This window comes from Crinia signifera, chromosome 5 (assembly GCF_055691185.1).
Source record: "Crinia signifera chromosome 5, ASM5569118v1, whole genome shotgun sequence".
NCBI classification, from domain to species: Eukaryota; Metazoa; Chordata; class Amphibia; order Anura; family Myobatrachidae; genus Crinia; species Crinia signifera.
In genome coordinates, this window is record NC_139221.1 from 3,756,382 (window position 1) to 3,776,580 (window position 20,199).

At 52.1% G+C, this 20,199-nt stretch overlaps 1 protein-coding gene across 2 annotated transcripts in view; it reads right to left on the reverse strand.

Annotated features, from left to right (window-relative positions):
* Nucleotides 1–20,199, reverse strand: part of ASB10 (ankyrin repeat and SOCS box containing 10) — a 111,164-nt gene that overhangs the window by 33,757 nt on the left and 57,208 nt on the right. For both annotated transcript variants that reach the window (XM_083186179.1, XM_083186178.1), the window contains exon 3: nucleotides 5,761–6,265. In XM_083186179.1, coding sequence (XP_083042305.1) covers nucleotides 5,761–6,265 — 505 coding nt within the window. The remainder of the gene's footprint in view (nucleotides 1–5,760; nucleotides 6,266–20,199) is intronic.

Below are 20,199 nucleotides of genomic sequence, written 5' to 3' on the forward strand. Positions count from 1 at the left end.
CCCTTACCTTTACACCCTACGTTAGACTCCTTGTGGTACGGTCCCTTAGCTTTCTTACATTACGCTCCTTGTGGTATGGTCCCTTAGCATTCTTACATTACGCTCCTTGTGGTACGGTCCCTTAGCTTTCTTACATTATGCTCCTTGTGGTACGGTCCCTTACCTTTACACCCTACGTTAGACTCCTTGTGGTACGGTCCCTTAGCTTTCTTACATTACGCTCCTTGTGGTACGGTCCCTTACCTTTATACACTAAGTTAGACTCCTTGTGGTACGGTCCCTTAGCTTTCTTACATTAGACTCCTTGTGGTACGGTCCCTTAGCTTTCTTACATTACGATCCCTGTGGTACGGTCCCTTACCTTTATACACTAAGTTAGACTCCTTGCGGTACGGTCATTTAGCTTTCTTACATTACGCTCCTTGCGGTACGGTCCCTTAGCTTTCTTACATTACGCTCCTTGTAGTACGGTCCCTTAGCTTTATTACATTACGCTCCTTGTAGTACGGTCTCTTAGCTTTCTTACATTACGGTCCTTGTGGTACGGTCCCTTAGCTTTATTACATTACGCTCCTTGTGGTACGGTCCCTTAGCTTTATTACATTACGCTCCTTGTGGTACGGTCCCTTAGCTTTCTTACATTACACTCCATGTGGTACGGTCCCTTAGCTTTATTACATTACGCTCCATGTTGTACGGTCCCTTAGCTTTCTTACATTACGCTCCTTGTGGTACGGCCCCTTAGCTTTATTACATTACGCTCCTTGTAGTACGGTCCCTTAGCTTTATTACATTACGCTCCTTGTAGTACGGTCCCTTAGCTTTCTTACATTACACTCCATGTAGTACGGTCCCTTAGCTTTCTTACATTACACTCCATGTAGTACGGTCCCTTAGCTTTCTTACATTACGCTCCTTGTGGTACGGTCCCTTAGCTTTATTACATTACGCTCCTTGTAGTACGGTCCCTTAGCTTTATTACATTACGCTCCTTGTAGTACGGTCCCTTAGCTTTATTACATTACGCTCCTTGTAGTACGGTCCCTTAGCTTTCTTACATTACGCTCCTTGTAGTACGGCATACCTCCCAACTTTCGTGCCGAAGAAATAGGGACACTCGTGCGGAAAGGGGGCGGGGCGTATGTAAATGAGGGCGCGGCTTATGCTTATTAGCCGCAACCTCATTTTTATACGAGAATAGACGCTGTGCGCATGCGCACAGCGTCTATTCGATTAGATTGGGGGGTCTCCAAACTGCCACCCCCCGCAGCGGGACAATGCCTGCCGCGGGTGGGACAGCGGGACAGGACCCGAAAATCGGGACTGTCCCGCTGTAATCGTGACAGTTGGGAGGTATGTGTACGGTCCCTTAGCTTTCTTACATTACGCTCCTTGTAGTACGGTCCCTTAGCTTTCTTACATTACGCTCCTTGTAGTACGGTCCCTTAGCTTTCTTACATTACGCTCCTTGTAGTACGGTCCCTTAGCTTTCTTACATTACGCTCCTTGTAGTACGGTCCCTTAGCTTTCTTACATTACGCTCCTTGTAGTACGGTCCCTTAGCTTTATTACATTACGCTCCTTGTAGTACGGTCCCTTAGCTTTATTACATTACGCTCCTTGTAGTACGGTCCCTTAGCTTTATTACATTACGCTCCTTGTAGTACGGTCCCTTAGCTTTATTACATTACGCTCCTTGTAGTACGGTCCCTTAGCTTTCTTACATTACGCTCCTTGTGGTACGGTCCCTTAGCTTTCTTACATTACGCTCCTTGTAGTACGGTCCCTTAGCTTTCTTACATTACGCTCCTTGTAGTACGGTCCCTTAGCTTTCTTACATTACGCTCCTTGTAGTACGGTCCCTTAGCTTTATTACATTACGCTCCTTGTGGTACGGTCCCTTAGCTTTATTACATTATGCTCCTTGTGGTATCGTCCCTTAGCTTTCTTACATTACGCTCCTTGTAGTACGGTCCCTTAGCTTTGTTACATTACGCTCCTTGTAGTACGGTCCCTTAGCTTTCTTACATTACGCTCCTTGTAGTACGGTCCCTTAGCTTTATTACATTACGCTCCTTGTAGTACCGTCCCTTAGCTTTCTTACATTACACTCCATGTAGTACGGTCCCTTAGCTTTCTTACATTACGCTCCTTGTGGTACGGTCCCTTAGCTTTATTACATTACGCTCCTTGTGGTACGGCCCCTTAGCTTTATTACATTACGCTCCTTGTAGTACGGTCCCTTAGCTTTCTTACATTACGCTCCTTGTAGTACGGTCCCTAAGCTTTATTACATTACGCTCCTTGTAGTACGGTCCCTTAGCTTTCTTACATTACGCTCCTTGTGGTACGGTCCCTTAGCTTTCTTACATTACGCTCCTTGTGGTACGGTCCCTTAGCTTTATTACATTACGCTCCATGTGGTACGGTCCCTTACCTTTATTACATTACGCTCCTTGTGGTACGGTCCCTTAGCTTTCTTACATTACGCTCCTTGTGGTACGGTCCCTTAGCTTATAACATTACGCTCCTTGTGGTACGGTCCCTTAGCTTTCTTACATTACACTCCTTGTAGTACGGTCCCTTAGCTTTATTACATTACGCTCCTTGTAGTACGGTCCCTTAGCTTTCTTACATTACGCTCCTTGCAGTACGGTCCCTTAGCTTTCTTACATTACACTCCTTGTAGTACGGTCCCTTAGCTTTCTTACATTACGCTCCTTGCAGTACGGTCCCTTAGCTTTCTTACATTACGCTCCTTGTAGTACGGTCCCTTAGCTTTCTCACATTACACTCCATGTAGTACGGTCCCTTAGCTTTATTACATTACGCTCCTTGTAGTACGGTCCCTTACCTTTATTACATTACGCTCCTTGTGGTACGGTCCCTTAGCTTTCTTACATTACGCTCCTTGTGGTACGGTCCCTTAGCTTTATTACATTACGCTCCTTGTGGTACGGTCCCTTAGCTTTATTACATTACGCTCCTTGTGGTACGGTCCCTTAGCTTTCTTACATTACACTCCATGTGGTACGGTCCCTTAGCTTTATTACATTACGCTCCATGTTGTACGGTCCCTTAGCTTTCTTACATTACGCTCCTTGTGGTACGGCCCCTTAGCTTTATTACATTACGCTCCTTGTAGTACGGTCCCTTAGCTTTATTACATTACGCTCCTTGTAGTACGGTCCCTTAGCTTTCTTACATTACACTCCATGTAGTACGGTCCCTTAGCTTTCTTACATTACACTCCATGTAGTACGGTCCCTTAGCTTTCTTACATTACGCTCCTTGTGGTACGGTCCCTTAGCTTTCTTACATTACGCTCCTTGTAGTACGGTCCCTTAGCTTTATTACATTACGCTCCTTGTAGTACGGTCCCTTAGCTTTATTACATTACGCTCCTTGTAGTACGGTCCCTTAGCTTTATTACATTACGCTCCTTGTAGTACGGTCCCTTAGCTTTCTTACATTACGCTCCTTGTAGTACGGCATACCTCCCAACTTTCGTGCCGAAGAAATAGGGACACTCGTGCGGAAAGGGGGCGGGGCGTATGTAAATGAGGGCGCGGCTTATGCTTATTAGCCGCAACCTCATTTTTATACGAGAATAGACGCTGTGCGCATGCGCACAGCGTCTATTCGATTAGATTGGGGGGTCTCCAAACTGCCACCCCCCGCAGCGGGACAATGCCTGCCGCGGGTGGGACAGCGGGACAGGACCCGAAAATCGGGACTGTCCCGCTGTAATCGTGACAGTTGGGAGGTATGTGTACGGTCCCTTAGCTTTCTTACATTACGCTCCTTGTAGTACGGTCCCTTAGCTTTCTTACATTACGCTCCTTGTAGTACGGTCCCTTAGCTTTCTTACATTACGCTCCTTGTAGTACGGTCCCTTAGCTTTCTTACATTACGCTCCTTGTAGTACGGTCCCTTAGCTTTCTTACATTACGCTCCTTGTAGTACGGTCCCTTAGCTTTATTACATTACGCTCCTTGTAGTACGGTCCCTTAGCTTTATTACATTACGCTCCTTGTAGTACGGTCCCTTAGCTTTATTACATTACGCTCCTTGTAGTACGGTCCCTTAGCTTTCTTACATTACGCTCCTTGTGGTACGGTCCCTTAGCTTTCTTACATTACGCTCCTTGTAGTACGGTCCCTTAGCTTTCTTACATTACGCTCCTTGTAGTACGGTCCCTTAGCTTTCTTACATTACGCTCCTTGTAGTACGGTCCCTTAGCTTTATTACATTACGCTCCTTGTGGTACGGTCCCTTAGCTTTATTACATTATGCTCCTTGTGGTATCGTCCCTTAGCTTTCTTACATTACGCTCCTTGTAGTACGGTCCCTTAGCTTTGTTACATTACGCTCCTTGTAGTACGGTCCCTTAGCTTTCTTACATTACGCTCCTTGTAGTACGGTCCCTTAGCTTTATTACATTACGCTCCTTGTAGTACCGTCCCTTAGCTTTCTTACATTACACTCCATGTAGTACGGTCCCTTAGCTTTCTTACATTACGCTCCTTGTGGTACGGTCCCTTAGCTTTATTACATTACGCTCCTTGTGGTACGGCCCCTTAGCTTTATTACATTACGCTCCTTGTAGTACGGTCCCTTAGCTTTCTTACATTACGCTCCTTGTAGTACGGTCCCTAAGCTTTATTACATTACGCTCCTTGTAGTACGGTCCCTTAGCTTTCTTACATTACGCTCCTTGTAGTACGGTCCCTAAGCTTTCTTACATTACGCTCCTTGTGGTACGGTCCCTTAGCTTTCTTACATTACGCTCCTTGTGGTACGGTCCCTTAGCTTTATTACATTACGCTCCATGTGGTACGGTCCCTTACCTTTATTACATTACGCTCCTTGTGGTACGGTCCCTTAGCTTTCTTACATTACGCTCCTTGTGGTACGGTCCCTTAGCTTATAACATTACGCTCCTTGTGGTACGGTCCCTTAGCTTTCTTACATTAAACTCCTTGTAGTACGGTCCCTTAGCTTTATTACATTACGCTCCTTGTAGTACGGTCCCTTAGCTTTCTTACATTACGCTCCTTGCAGTACGGTCCCTTAGCTTTCTTACATTACACTCCTTGTAGTACGGTCCCTTAGCTTTCTTACATTACGCTCCTTGCAGTACGGTCCCTTAGCTTTCTTACATTACGCTCCTTGTAGTACGGTCCCTTAGCTTTCTCACATTACACTCCATGTAGTACGGTCCCTTAGCTTTATTACATTACGCTCCTTGTAGTACGGTCCCTTACCTTTATTACATTACGCTCCTTGTGGTACGGTCCCTTAGCTTTCTTACATTACGCTCCTTGTGGTACGGTCCCTTAGCTTTATTACATTACGCTCCATGTGGTACGGTCCCTTAGCTTTCTTACATTACGCTCCTTGTGGTACGGTCCCTTAGCTTATAACATTACGCTCCTTGTGGTACGGTCCCTTAGCTTTCTTACATTACACTCCTTGTAGTACGGTCCCTTAGCTTTATTACATTACGCTCCTTGTAGTACGGTCCCTTAGCTTTCTTACATTACGCTCCTTGCAGTACGGTCCCTTAGCTTTCTTACATTACACTCCTTGTAGTACGGTCCCTTAGCTTTCTTACATTACGCTCCTTGCAGTACGGTCCCTTAGCTTTCTTACATTACGCTCCTTGTAGTACGGTCCCTTAGCTTTCTCACATTACACTCCATGTAGTACGGTCCCTTAGCTTTCTCACATTACACTCCATGTAGTAAGGTCCCTTACCTTTATCAGTGCCCCTGGCCACACCCGCACAGCTCCGTGGTTCAGCAGGGCACGCACAATGACTTCTGGCTGGTTCTGCAGCTTGTAGGAGGTGACCTGTAGTATGTTCTGCATAGCGGTATTCCCACTGTAACTCATGGCATTCACCTCTGCCCCATGTGCCAACAGCATCTCCACCACCTGAGGGTTGGCACTCTTGCATGCCAGGTGAAGTGGGCTTTGCTGATCATTGTCTCGAGCTTTGATGTTGGCACCCTCTTGAATGAGCCGTTGGCACACCTGATGGTACCTCTCCAATTCTGCAGGTGCCTGGGACTGGCTGCAGGCCACTATTAAAGGTGTCTCTCCTTGTACATCTCTCTTGTCTATGGCGGCTCCATGGTGGAGGTAAAGGTCCACATTTTCCGGCAAACCATGGCGTGCCGCCACATGTAGTGGAGTTATCCCCTCGTCGTCTGTCTGGGTGTTAATGTAGGCACCGTATTGTAAAAGCAACTTGGCGCAACTGGAACATGAACAAAGAAATCAGGAGGTTCTGTAAATTATTCATTTATAATCTTCTCTGTGCTCCCTGGACTGTATCTGTGTACTGTATACACTGTCGCTCTCTCTGGCTTCCCTGCAGCGTATCTGTGTAATGTACACACTGTCGCTCTCTCTGGCTTCCCTGCACCATCTCTGTGTACTGTACACATTGTCGCTCTCTCTGGCTTCCCTGCACCGTCTCTGTGTACTGTACACCCTGTCGCTCTCTCTGGCTTCCCTGTACCGTCTCTGTGTACTGTATACACTGTCCCTCTCTCCGGCTTCCCTGCACCGTATCTGTGTAATGTGCACCCTGTCGCTCTCTCTGGCTTCCCTGTACCGTCTCTGTGTACTGTACACATTGTCGCTCTCTCTGGCTTCCCTGCACCGTATCTGTGTACTGTACACCCTGTCCCTCTCTCCGGCTTCCCTGCACGGTCTCTGTGTAATGTACACACTGTCGCTCTCTCTGGCTTCCCTGCACCGTATCTGTGTAATGTACACACTGTCGCTCTCTCTGGCTTCCCTGCACCATCTCTGTGTACTGTACACATTGTCGCTCTCTCTGGCTTCCCTGCACCGTCTCTGTGTACTGTACACCCTGTCGCTCTCTCTGGCTTCCCTGTACCGTCTCTGTGTACTGTATACACTGTCCCTCTCTCCGGCTTCCCTGCACCGTATCTGTGTAATGTACACACTGTCGCTCTCTCTGGCTTCCCTGCACCATCTCTGTGTACTGTACACATTGTCGCTCTCTCTGGCTTCCCTGCACCGTATCTGTGTACTGTACACCCTGTCCCTCTCTCCGGCTTCCCTGCACGGTCTCTGTGTAATGTACACACTGTCGCTCTCTCTGGCTTCCCTGCACCGTATCTGTGTAATGTACACACTGTCGCTCTCTCTGGCTTCCCTGCACCGTATCTGTGTAATGTACACACTGTCCCTCTCTCCAGCTTCCCTGCACCGTATCTGTGTACTGTACACACTGTGGCTCTCTGTGCTTCCCTGCACCGTATCTGTGTACTGTACACACTGTGGCTCTCTGTGCTTCCCTGCACCGTATCTGTGTACTGTACACACTGTCGCTCTCTCTGGCTTCCCTGCAGCGTATCTGTGTACTGTACACACTGTGGCTCTCTCTGTGCTCCCTGCACCGTCTCTGTGTACTGTACACACTGTGGCTCTTTCTGTGCTTCCCTGCACCAGATCTGTGTACTGTACACACTGTGGCTCTCTCTGTGCTCCCTGCACCGTCTCTGTGTACTGTACACACTGTCGCTCTCTCTGGCTTCCCTGCACCGTATCTGTGTACTGTACACCCTGTCGCTCTCTCTGGCTTCCCTGCACCGTATCTGTGTACTGTACACCCTGTCCCTCTCTCTGTGATTCCCTGCACCGTCTCTGTGTACTGTACACCCTGTCCCTCTCTCCGGCTTCCCTGCACCGTCTCTGTGTACTGTACACCCTGTCCATCTCTCTGTGCTTCCCTGTACCGTATCTGTGTACTGTACACATTGTCGCTCTCTCTGGCTTCCCTGCACCGTATCTGTGTACTGTACACCCTGTCCCTCTCTCCGGCTTCCCTGCACGGTCTCTGTGTAATGTACACACTGTCGCTCTCTCTGGCTTCCCTGCACCGTATCTGTGTAATGTACACACTGTCGCTCTCTCTGGCTTCCCTGCACCGTATCTGTGTAATGTACACACTGTCCCTCTCTCCAGCTTCCCTGCACCGTATCTGTGTACTGTACACACTGTGGCTCTCTGTGCTTCCCTGCACCGTATCTGTGTACTGTACACACTGTGGCTCTCTGTGCTTCCCTGCACCGTATCTGTGTACTGTACACACTGTCGCTCTCTCTGGCTTCCCTGCAGCGTATCTGTGTACTGTACACACTGTGGCTCTCTCTGTGCTCCCTGCACCGTCTCTGTGTACTGTACACACTGTGGCTCTTTCTGTGCTTCCCTGCACCAGATCTGTGTACTGTACACACTGTGGCTCTCTCTGTGCTCCCTGCACCGTCTCTGTGTACTGTACACACTGTCGCTCTCTCTGGCTTCCCTGCACCGTATCTGTGTACTGTACACCCTGTCGCTCTCTCTGGCTTCCCTGCACCGTATCTGTGTACTGTACACCCTGTCCCTCTCTCTGTGATTCCCTGCACCGTCTCTGTGTACTGTACACCCTGTCCCTCTCTCCGGCTTCCCTGCACCGTCTCTGTGTACTGTACACCCTGTCCATCTCTCTGTGCTTCCCTGTACCGTATCTGTGTACTGTACACACTGTGGCTCTCTCTGTGCTCCCTGCACCGTCTCTGTGTACTGTACACACTGTCGCTCTCTCTGGCTTCCCTGCACCGTATCTGTGTACTGTACACCCTGTCGCTCTCTCTGGCTTCCCTGTACGGTCTCTGTGTACTGTACACCCTGTCCCTCTCTCCGGCTTCCCTGTACCATATCTGTGTACTGTACACCCTGTCCATCTCTCTGTGCTTCCCTGTACCGTATCTGTGTACTGTATACACTGTCCCTCTCTCTGGCTTCCCTGCACCGTCTCTGTGTACTGTACACCCTGTCCCTCTCTCTGGCTTCCTTGTATCGTCTCTGTGTACTGTACACCCTGTCCCTCTCTCCGGCTTCCCTGCACCGTCTCTGTGTACTGTACACCCTGTCCATCTCTCTGTGCTTCCCTGTACCGTATCTGTGTACTGTACACACTGTGGCTCTCTCTGTGCTCCCTGCACCGTCTCTGTGTACTGTACACACTGTCGCTCTCTCTGGCTTCCCTGCACCGTATCTGTGTACTGTACACCCTGTCGCTCTCTCTGGCTTCCCTGTACGGTCTCTGTGTACTGTACACCCTGTCCCTCTCTCCGGCTTCCCTGTACCATATCTGTGTACTGTACACCCTGTCCATCTCTCTGTGCTTCCCTGTACCGTATCTGTGTACTGTATACACTGTCCCTCTCTCTGGCTTCCCTGCACCGTCTCTGTGTACTGTACACCCTGTCCCTCTCTCTGGCTTCCTTGTATCGTCTCTGTGTACTGTACACTCTGTCCATCTCTCTGGCTTCCCTGCACCGTTTCTGTGTACTGTACACACTGTCTCTCTCTCTGGCTTCCCTGCACCGTCTCTGTGTACTGTACACCCTGTCCCTCTCTCTGGCTTCCTTGTATCGTCTCTGTGTACTGTACACCCTGTCCCTCTCTCTGGCTTCCCTGCACCGTCTCTGTGTACTGTACACACTGTCACTCTCTCTGGCTTCCCTGCACCATCTCTGTGTACTGTACACCCTGTCCCTCTCTCTGGCTTCCCTGTACCGTCTCTGTGTACTGTACACCCTGTCCCTCTCTCTGGCTTCCCTGCACCGTATCTGTGTACTGTACACCCTGTCCCTCTCTCTGGCTTTCCTGCACCGTATCTGTGTAATGTACACCCTGTCCCTCTCTCCGGCTTCCCTGTACCGTCTCTGTGTACTGTACACCCTGTCTCTCTCTCTGGCTTCCCTGCACCGTATCTGTGTACTGTACACCCTGTCCCTCTCTCTGGCTTTCCTGCACCGTATCTGTGTAATGTACACCCTGTCCCTCTCTCTGTGCTTCCCTGCACCGCATCTGTGTAATGTACACACTGTGGGTCTCTCCGGCTTCCCTGTACGGTCTCTGTGTACTGTACACCCTGTCCCTCTCTCCGGCTTCCCTGTACCGTATCTGTGTACTGTACACCCTGTCCCTCTCTCTGGCTTCCCTGTACCGTCTCTGTGTACTGTACACACTGTCCCTCTTTTTGGCTTCCCTGCACCGTATCTGTGTAATGTACACCCTGTCCCTCTCTCTGTGCTTCCCTGCACCAGATCTGTGTACTGTACACCCTGTCGCTCTCTCTGGCTTCCCTGCACCGTATCTGTGTAATGTACACCCTGTCGCTCTCTGGCTTCCCTGCACCGTATCTGTGTAATGTACACCCTGTCCCTCTCTCTGGCTTCCCTGCACCGTATCTGTGTACTGTACACCCTGTCCCTCTCTCTGTGCTTCCCTGCACCGTATCTGTGTACTGTACACCCTGTCCCTCTCTCCGGCTTCCCTGCACGGTCTCTGTGTACTGTACACCCTGTGGCTCTCTCTGGCTTCCCTGCACCGTATCTGTGTACTGTACACCCTGTCCCTCTCTCTGTGCTTCCCTGCACCGTATCTGTGTACTGTACACCCTGTCCCTCTCTCCGGCTTCCCTGTACCGTATCTGTGTACTGTACACCCTGTCCATCTCTCTGTGCTTCCCTGTACCGTCTCTGTGTACTGTATACACTGTCCCTCTCTCTGGCTTCCCTGCACCGTCTCTGTGTACTGTACACCCTGTCCCTCTCTCCGGCTTCCCTGTACCGTCTCTGTGTACTGTACACCCTGTCCCTCTCTCTGGCTTCCCTGCACCGTATCTGTGTACTGTACACCCTGTCCCTCTCTCTGGCTTTCCTGCACCGTATCTGTGTAATGTACACCCTGTCCCTCTCTCTGTGCTTCCCTGCACCGCATCTGTGTAATGTACACACTGTGGCTCTCTCCGGCTTCCCTGTACGGTCTCTGTGTACTGTACACCCTGTCCCTCTCTCCGGCTTCCCTGTACCGTATCTGTGTACTGTACACCCTGTCCCTATCTCTGGCTTCCCTGTACCGTCTCTGTGTACTGTACACACTGTCCCTCTCTCTGGCTTCCCTGCACCGTATCTGTGTAATGTACACCCTGTCCCTCTCTCTGTGCTTCCCTGCACCAGATCTGTGTACTGTACACCCTGTCGCTCTCTCTGGCTTCCCTGCACCGTATCTGTGTAATGTACACCCTGACGCTCTCTGGCTTCCCTGCACCATATCTGTGTAATGTGCACCCTGTCCCTCTCTCTGGCTTCCCTGCACCATATCTGTGTACTGTACACCCTGTCCCTCTCTCTGTGCTTCCCTGCACCGTATCTGTGTACTGTACACCCTGTCCCTCTCTCTGGCTTCCTTGTATCGTCTCTGTGTACTGTACACTCTGTCCATCTCTCTGGCTTCCCTGCACCGTTTCTGTGTACTGTACACACACTGTCTCTCTCTCTGGCTTCCCTGCACCGTCTCTGTGTACTGTACACCCTGTCCCTCTCTCTGGCTTCCTTGTATCGTCTCTGTGTACTGTACACCCTGTCCCTCTCTCTGGCTTCCCTGCACCGTCTCTGTGTACTGTACACACTGTCCCTCTCTCTGGCTTCCCTGCACCATCTCTGTGTACTGTACACCCTGTCCCTCTCTCTGGCTTCCCTGTACCGTCTCTGTGTACTGTACACCCTGTCCCTCTCTCTGGCTTCCCTGCACCGTATCTGTGTACTGTACACCCTGTCCCTCTCTCTGGCTTTCCTGCACCGTATCTGTGTAATGTACACCCTGTCCCTCTCTCCGGCTTCCCTGTACCGTCTCTGTGTACTGTACACCCTGTCCCTCTCTCTGGCTTCCCTGCACCGTATCTGTGTACTGTACACCCTGTCCCTCTCTCTGGCTTTCCTGCACCGTATCTGTGTAATGTACACCCTGTCCCTCTCTCTGTGCTTCCCTGCACCGCATCTGTGTAATGTACACACTGTGGGTCTCTCCGGCTTCCCTGTACGGTCTCTGTGTACTGTACACCCTGTCCCTCTCTCCGGCTTCCCTGTACAGTATCTGTGTACTGTACACCCTGTCCCTCTCTCTGGCTTCCCTGTACCGTCTCTGTGTACTGTACACACTGTCCCTCTCTTTGGCTTCCCTGCACCGTATCTGTGTAATGTACACCCTGTCCCTCTCTCTGTGCTTCCCTGCACCAGATCTGTGTACTGTACACCCTGTCCCTCTCTCTGGCTTCCCTGCACCGTATCTGTGTACTGTACACCCTGTCCCTCTCTCTGGCTTTCCTGCACCGTATCTGTGTAATGTGCACCCTGTCCCTCTCTCTGGCTTCCCTGCACCGTATCTGTGTACTGTACACCCTGTCCCTCTCTCTGTGCTTCCCTGCACCGTATCTGTGTACTGTACACCCTGTCCCTCTCTCCGGCTTCCCTGCACGGTCTCTGTGTACTGTACACCCTGTGGCTCTCTCTGGCTTCCCTGCACCGTATCTGTGTACTGTACACCCTGTCCCTCTCTCTGTGCTTCCCTGCACCGTATCTGTGTACTGTACACCCTGTCCCTCTCTCCGGCTTCCCTGTACCGTATCTGTGTACTGTACACCCTGTCCATCTCTCTGTGCTTCCCTGTACCGTCTCTGTGTACTGTATACACTGTCCCTCTCTCTGGCTTCCCTGCACCGTCTCTGTGTACTGTACACCCTGTCCCTCTCTCCGGCTTCCCTGTACCGTCTCTGTGTACTGTACACCCTGTCCCTCTCTCTGGCTTCCCTGCACCGTATCTGTGTACTGTACACCCTGTCCCTCTCTCTGGCTTTCCTGCACCGTATCTGTGTAATGTACACCCTGTCCCTCTCTCTGTGCTTCCCTGCACCGCATCTGTGTAATGTACACACTGTGGCTCTCTCCGGCTTCCCTGTACGGTCTCTGTGTACTGTACACCCTGTCGCTCTCTCTGGCTTCCCTGCACCGTATCTGTGTAATGTACACCCTGACGCTCTCTGGCTTCCCTGCACCGTATCTGTGTAATGTGCACCCTGTCCCTCTCTCTGGCTTCCCTGCACCATATCTGTGTACTGTACACCCTGTCCCTCTCTCTGTGCTTCCCTGCACCGTATCTGTGTACTGTACACCCTGTCCCTCTCTCCGGCTTACCTGCACGGTCTCTGTGTACTGTACACCCTGTGGCTCTCTCTGGCTTCCCTGCACCGTCTCTGTGTACTGTACACCCTGTCCCTCTCTCTCTGGCTTCCTTGTATCGTCTCTGTGTACTGTACACTCTGTCCATCTCTCTGGCTTCCCTGCACCGTTTCTGTGTACTGTACACACTGTCTCTCTCTCTGGCTTCCCTGCACCGTCTCTGTGTACTGTACACCCTGTCCCTCTCTCTGGCTTCCTTGTATCGTCTCTGTGTACTGTACACCCTGTCCCTCTCTCTGGCTTCCCTGCACCGTCTCTGTGTACTGTACACACTGTCCCTTTCTCTGGCTTCCCTGCACCATCTCTGTGTACTGTACACCCTGTCCCTCTCTCTGGCTTCCCTGTACCGTCTCTGTGTACTGTACACCCTGTCCCTCTCTCTGGCTTCCCTGCACCGTATCTGTGTACTGTACACCCTGTCCCTCTCTCTGGCTTTCCTGCACCGTATCTGTGTAATGTACACCCTGTCCCTCTCTCCGGCTTCCCTGTACCGTCTCTGTGTACTGTACACCCTGTCCCTCTCTCTGGCTTCCCTGCACCGTATCTGTGTACTGTACACCCTGTCCCTCTCTCTGTGCTTCCCTGCACCGCATCTGTGTAATGTACACACTGTGGGTCTCTCCGGCTTCCCTGTACGGTCTTTGTGTACTGTACACCCTGTCCCTCTCTCCGGCTTCCCTGTACCGTATCTGTGTACTGTACACCCTGTCCCTCTCTCTGGCTTCCCTGTACCGTCTCTGTGTACTGTACACACTGTCCCTCTCTTTGGCTTCCCTGCACCGTATCTGTGTAATGTACACCCTGTCCCTCTCTCTGTGCTTCCCTGCACCAGATCTGTGTACTGTACACCCTGTCGCTCTCTCTGGCTTCCCTGCACCGTATCTGTGTAATGTACACCCTGTCGCTCTCTGGCTTCCCTGCACCGTATCTGTGTAATGTACACCCTGTCCCTCTCTCTGGCTTCCCTGCACCGTATCTGTGTACTGTACACCCTGTCCCTCTCTCTGTGCTTCCCTGCACCGTATCTGTGTACTGTACACCCTGTCCCTCTCTCCGGCTTCCCTGCACGGTCTCTGTGTACTGTACACCCTGTGGCTCTCTCTGGCTTCCCTGCACCGTATCTGTGTACTGTACACCCTGTCCCTCTCTCTGTGCTTCCCTGCACCGTATCTGTGTACTGTACACCCTGTCCCTCTCTCCGGCTTCCCTGTACCGTATCTGTGTACTGTACACCCTGTCCATCTCTCTGTGCTTCCCTGTACCGTCTCTGTGTACTGTATACACTGTCCCTCTCTCTGGCTTCCCTGCACCGTCTCTGTGTACTGTACACCCTGTCCCTCTCTCCGGCTTCCCTGTACCGTCTCTGTGTACTGTACACCCTGTCCCTCTCTCTGGCTTCCCTGCACCGTATCTGTGTACTGTACACCCTGTCCCTCTCTCTGGCTTTCCTGCACCGTATCTGTGTAATGTACACCCTGTCCCTCTCTCTGTGCTTCCCTGCACCGCATCTGTGTAATGTACACACTGTGGCTCTCTCCAGCTTCCCTGTACGGTCTCTGTGTACTGTACACCCTGTCCCTCTCTCCGGCTTCCCTGTACCGTATCTGTGTACTGTACACCCTGTCCCTATCTCTGGCTTCCCTGTACCGTCTCTGTGTACGGTACACACTGTCCCTCTCTCTGGCTTCCCTGCACCGTATCTGTGTAATGTACACCCTGTCCCTCTCTCTGTGCTTCCCTGCACCAGATCTGTGTACTGTACACCCTGTCCCTCTCTCTGGCTTCCCTGCACCATATCTGTGTAATGTACACCCTGTCGCTCTCTGGCTTCCCTGCACCGTATCTGTGTAATATGCACCCTGTCCCTCTCTCTGGCTTCCCTGCACCGTATCTGTGTACTGTACACCCTGTCCCTCTCTCTGTGCTTCCCTGCACCGTATCTGTGTACTGTACACCCTGTCCCTCTCTCCGGCTTCCCTGCACGGTCTCTGTGTACTGTACACCCTGTGGCTCTCTCTGGCTTCCCTGCACCGTATCTGTGTACTGTACACCCTGTCCCTCTCTCTGTGCTTCCCTGCACCGTATCTGTGTACTGTACACCCTGTCCCTCTCTCCGGCTTCCCTGTACCGTATCTGTGTACTGTACACCCTGTCCATCTCTCTGTGCTTCCCTGTACAGTCTCTGTGTACTGTATACACTGTCACTCTCTCTGGCTTACCTGCACCGTCTCTGTGTACTGTACACCCTGTCACTCTCTCCGGCTTCCCTGCGCCGTCTCTGTGTACTGTACACACTGTCACTCTCTCCGGCTTCCCTGTGCCGTCTCTGTGTACTATTCACCCTGTCGCTCTCTCCGGCTTCCCTGCATCCTCTCTGTATACTGTACACAGTGTCGCTCTCTCCGGCTTCCCTGTGCCCTCTCTGTGTACTGTACACACTGTCACTCTCTCCGGCTTCCCTGCGCTGTCTCTGTGTACTGTACACACTGTCGCTCTCTGGCTTTCCTGCACAGTCTCTGTGTACTGTGCACACTGTCGCTCTCTCTGGCTTCCCTGCGCAGTCTCTGTGTACTGTGCACACTGTCGCTCTCTCTGGCTTCCCTGTGCTGTCTCTGTGTACTGTACACACTGTCACTCTTTGGCTTCCCTGCACTGTCTCTGTGTACTGTGCACACTGTCCTTCTCTCTGGCTTCCCTGTACTGTATTTGTGTACTGTCCACACTGTGGCTCTCTCCGGCTTCCCTGTACCGTCTCTGTGTACTATACACCCTGTCGCTCTCTCCGGTTTCCCTGCATCCTCTCTGTGTACTGTACACAGTGTTGCTCTCTCCGGCTTCCCTGCGCCCTCTCTGTGTACTGTACACACTGTCACTCTCTCCGGCTTCCCTGCGCTGTCTCTGTGTACTGTACACACTGTCGCTCTCTGGCTTCCCTGCGCAGTCTCTGTGTACTGTACACACTGTCGCTCTCTCTGGCTTCCCTGTGCTGTCTCTGTGTACTGTACACACTGTCACTCTTTGGCTTCCCTGCACTGTCTCTGTGTACTGTGCACACTGTCCCTCTCTCCAGCTTCCCTGTACTGTCTCTGTGTACTATACACCCTGTCGCTCTCTCCGGCTTTCCTGCGCTGTCTCTGTGTACTGTACACACTGTCGCTCTCTCTGGCTTCCCTGCATCCTCTCTGTGTACTGTAAACACTGTCGCTCTCTCCGGCTTCCCTGCATCCTCTCTGTGTACTGTAAACACTGTCGCTCTCTCCGGCTTCCCTGCGCTGTCTCTGTGTACTGTATACACTGTCACTCTCTCTGGCTTCCCTGCACCATCTCTGTGTACTATACACACTGTCTCTCTCTCCGGCTTCCCTGCGCTGTCTCTGTTTACTGTATACACTGTCACTCTCTCTGGCTTCCCTGCGCCATCTCTGTGTACTGTACACACTGTCACTCTCTCCGGCTTCCCTGCACCCTCTCTGTGTACTGTACACAATGTTGCTCTCTCCGGCTTCCCTGTACTGTCTCTGTGTACTGTAGACACTGTGGCTCTCCGGCTTCCCTGCATCCTCTCTGTGTACTGTACACACTGTCCCTCTCTCTGGCTTCCATGGACTGTATTTGTGTACTGTCCACACTGTGGCTCTCTCCGGCTTCCCTGTACCGTCTCTGTGTATTGTACACCCTATTGCTCTCTCCGGCTTCCCTGCGCCGTCTCTGTGTAATGTACACACTGTCGCTCTCTCCGGCTTCCCTGCATCCTCTCTGTGTACTGTACACACTGTCGCTCTCTCCGGCTTCCCTGCATCCTCTCTGTGTACTGTCCACACTGTGGCTCTCTCCGGCTTCCCTGCGCTGTCTCTTTTTACTGTATACACTGTCACTCTCTCTGGCTTCCCTGCGCCGTCTCTGTGTACTATACACCCTGTCGCTCTCTCCGGCTTCCCTGCATCCTCTCTGTGTACTGTACACAGTGTGGCTCTCTCCGGCTTCCCTGCGCTGTCTCTGTGTACTGTACACACTGTCGCTCTCTGGCTTCCCTGCGCCTTATCTGTGTACTGTACACACTGTCACTCTCTCCGGCTTCCCTGCGCTGTCTCTGTGTACTGTACACATTGTCGCTCTCTGGCTTCCCTGCACTGTCTCTGTGTACTGTGCACACTGTCGCTCTCTCTGGCTTCCCTGTGCTGTCTCGGTGTACTGTATACACTGTCACTCTCTCTGGCTTCCCTGCACCATCTCTGTGTACTGTACACACTGTCTCTCTCTCCGGCTTCCCTGTACTGTCTCTGTGTACTGTACACACTGTGGCTCTCCGGCTTCCCTGCATCCTCTCTGTGTACTGTACACACTGTCCCTTTCTCTGGCTTCCATGCACTGTATTTGTGTACTGTCCACACTGTGGCTCTCTCCGGCTTCCCTGTACCGTCACTGTGTACTATACACCCTGTCGCTCTCTCCGGCTTCCCTGCGCCGTCTCTGTGTACTGTAAACACTGTCGCTCTCTCCGGCTTCCCTGCATCCTCTCTGTGTACTGTACACACTGTCGCTCTCTCCGGCTTCCCTGCATCCTCTCTGTGTACTGTACACACTGTCGCTTTCTCCGGCTTCCCTGCATCCTCTCTGTTTACTGTATACACTGTCACTCTCTCTGGCTTCCCTGCACCATCTCTGTGTACTGTACACACTGTCTCTCTCTCCGGCTTCCCTGCGCCGTCTCTGTGTACTATACACCCTGTCGCTCTCTCCGGCTTCCCTGCATCCTCTCTGTGTACTGTACACAGTGTGGCTCTCTCCGGCTTCCCTGCGCTGTCTCTGTGTACTGTACACACTGTCGCTCTCTGGCTTCCCTGTGCCCTCTCTGTGTACTGTACACACTGTCACTCTCTCCGGCTTCCCTGCACTGTCTCTGTGTACTGTACACACTGTCGCTCTCTGGCTTCCCTGCACTGTCTCTGTGTACTGTGCACACTGTCGCTCTCTCTGGCTTCCCTGTTCTGTCTCGGTGTACTGTATACACTGTCACTCTCTCTGGCTTCCCTGCATCCTCTCTGTGTACTGTACACACTGTCCCTCTCTCTGGCTTCCATGCACTGTATTTGTGTACTGTCCACACTGTGGCTCTCTCCGGCTTCCCTGTACCGTCTCTGTGTACTATACACCCTGTCGCTCTCTCCGGCTTCCCTGCACCGTCTCTGTGTACTGTACACACTGTCGCTCTCTCCGGCTTCCCTGCATCCTCTCTGTGTACTGTACACACTGTCGCTCTCTCCGGCTTCCCTGCATCCTCTCTGTGTACTGTCCACACTGTGGCTCTCTCCGGCTTCCCTGCGCTGTCTCTGTTTACTGTTTACACTGTCACTCTCTCTGGCTTCCCTGCACCATCTCTGTGTACTGTACACACTGTCTCTCTCTCCGGCTTCCCTGCGCCGTCTCTGTGTACTATACACCCTTTTGCTCTCTCCGGCTTCCCTGCGCTGTCTCTGTGTACTGTACACAGTGTGGCTCTCTCCGGCATCCCTGCGCTGTCTCTGTGTACTGTACACACTGTCGCTCTCTGGCTTCCCTGCACTGTCTCTGTGTACTGTGCACACTGTCGCTCTCTGGCTTCCCTGTTCCATCTCTGTGTACTGTACACACTGTCACTCTCTCCGGCTTCCCTGCACTGTGTCTGTGTACTGTACACACTGTCACTCTCTCCGGCTTCCCTGCACTGTCTCTGTGTACTGTACACACCGTCACTCTCTCCGGCTTCCCTGCGCCGTCTCTGTGTACTGTACACACCCTCACTCTCTCCGGCTTCCCTACACTGTAATTGTGTACTGTACACACTGTCACTCTCTCCGGCTTCTCTGTACTGTCTCTGTGTACTGTACACACTGTCACTCTCTATGGCTTCCCTGCACTGTCTCTGTGTACTGTACACACTGTCGCTCTCTCTGGCTTCCCTGCACTGTCTCTGTGTACTATACACACTGTCGCTATCTCCGGCTTCCCTGTACCCTCCCTGTGTACTGTACGCACTGTCACTCTCTCCGGCTTCCCTGCACCCTCTCTGTGTACTGTACACACCGTCACTCTCTCTGGCTTCCCTGCGCCGTCTCTGTGTACTGTACACACCGTCACTCTTTCCGGCTTCCCTGCACTGTCTCTGTGTACTGTACACACTGTCACTCTCTCCAGCTTCCCTGCGCCGTCTCTGTGTACTGTACACACCGTCACTCTTTCCGGCTTCCTTGTACTGTCTCTGTGTACTGTACACACTGTCGCTCTCTCCGGCTTCCTTGCGCCATCTCTGTGTACTGTACACACTGTCGCTCTCTCTGGTTTCCCTGCGCCATCTCTGTGTACTGTACACACTGTCACTCTCTCCGGCTTCCCTGCACTGTGTCTGTGTACTGTACACACTGTCACTCTCTCCGGCTTCCCTGCACTGTCTCTGTGTACTGTACACACCGTCACTCTCTCCGGCTTCCCTGCGCCGTCTCTGTGTACTGTACACACCCTCACTCTCTCCGGCTTCCCTGTTCTGTCTCGGTGTACTGTATACACTGTCACTCTCTCTGGCTTCCCTGCATCCTCTCTGTGTACTGTACACACTGTCCCTCTCTCTGGCTTCCATGCACTGTATTTGTGTACTGTCCACACTGTGGCTCTCTCCGGCTTCCCTGTACCGTCTCTGTGTACTATACACCCTGTCGCTCTCTCCGGCTTCCCTGCACCGTCTCTGTGTACTGTACACACTGTCGCTCTCTCCGGCTTCCCTGCATCCTCTCTGTGTACTGTCCACACTGTGGCTCTCTCCGGCTTCCCTGCGCTGTCTCTGTTTACTGTTTACACTGTCACTCTCTCTGGCTTCCCTGCACCATCTCTGTGTACTGTACACACTGTCTCTCTCTCCGGCTTCCCTGCGCCGTCTCTGTGTACTATACACCCTTTTGCTCTCTCCGGCTTCCCTGCGCTGTCTCTGTGTACTGTACACAGTGTGGCTCTCTCCGGCATCCCTGCGCTGTCTCTGTGTACTGTACACACTGTCGCTCTCTGGCTTCCCTGCACTGTCTCTGTGTACTGTGCACACTGTCGCTCTCTGGCTTCC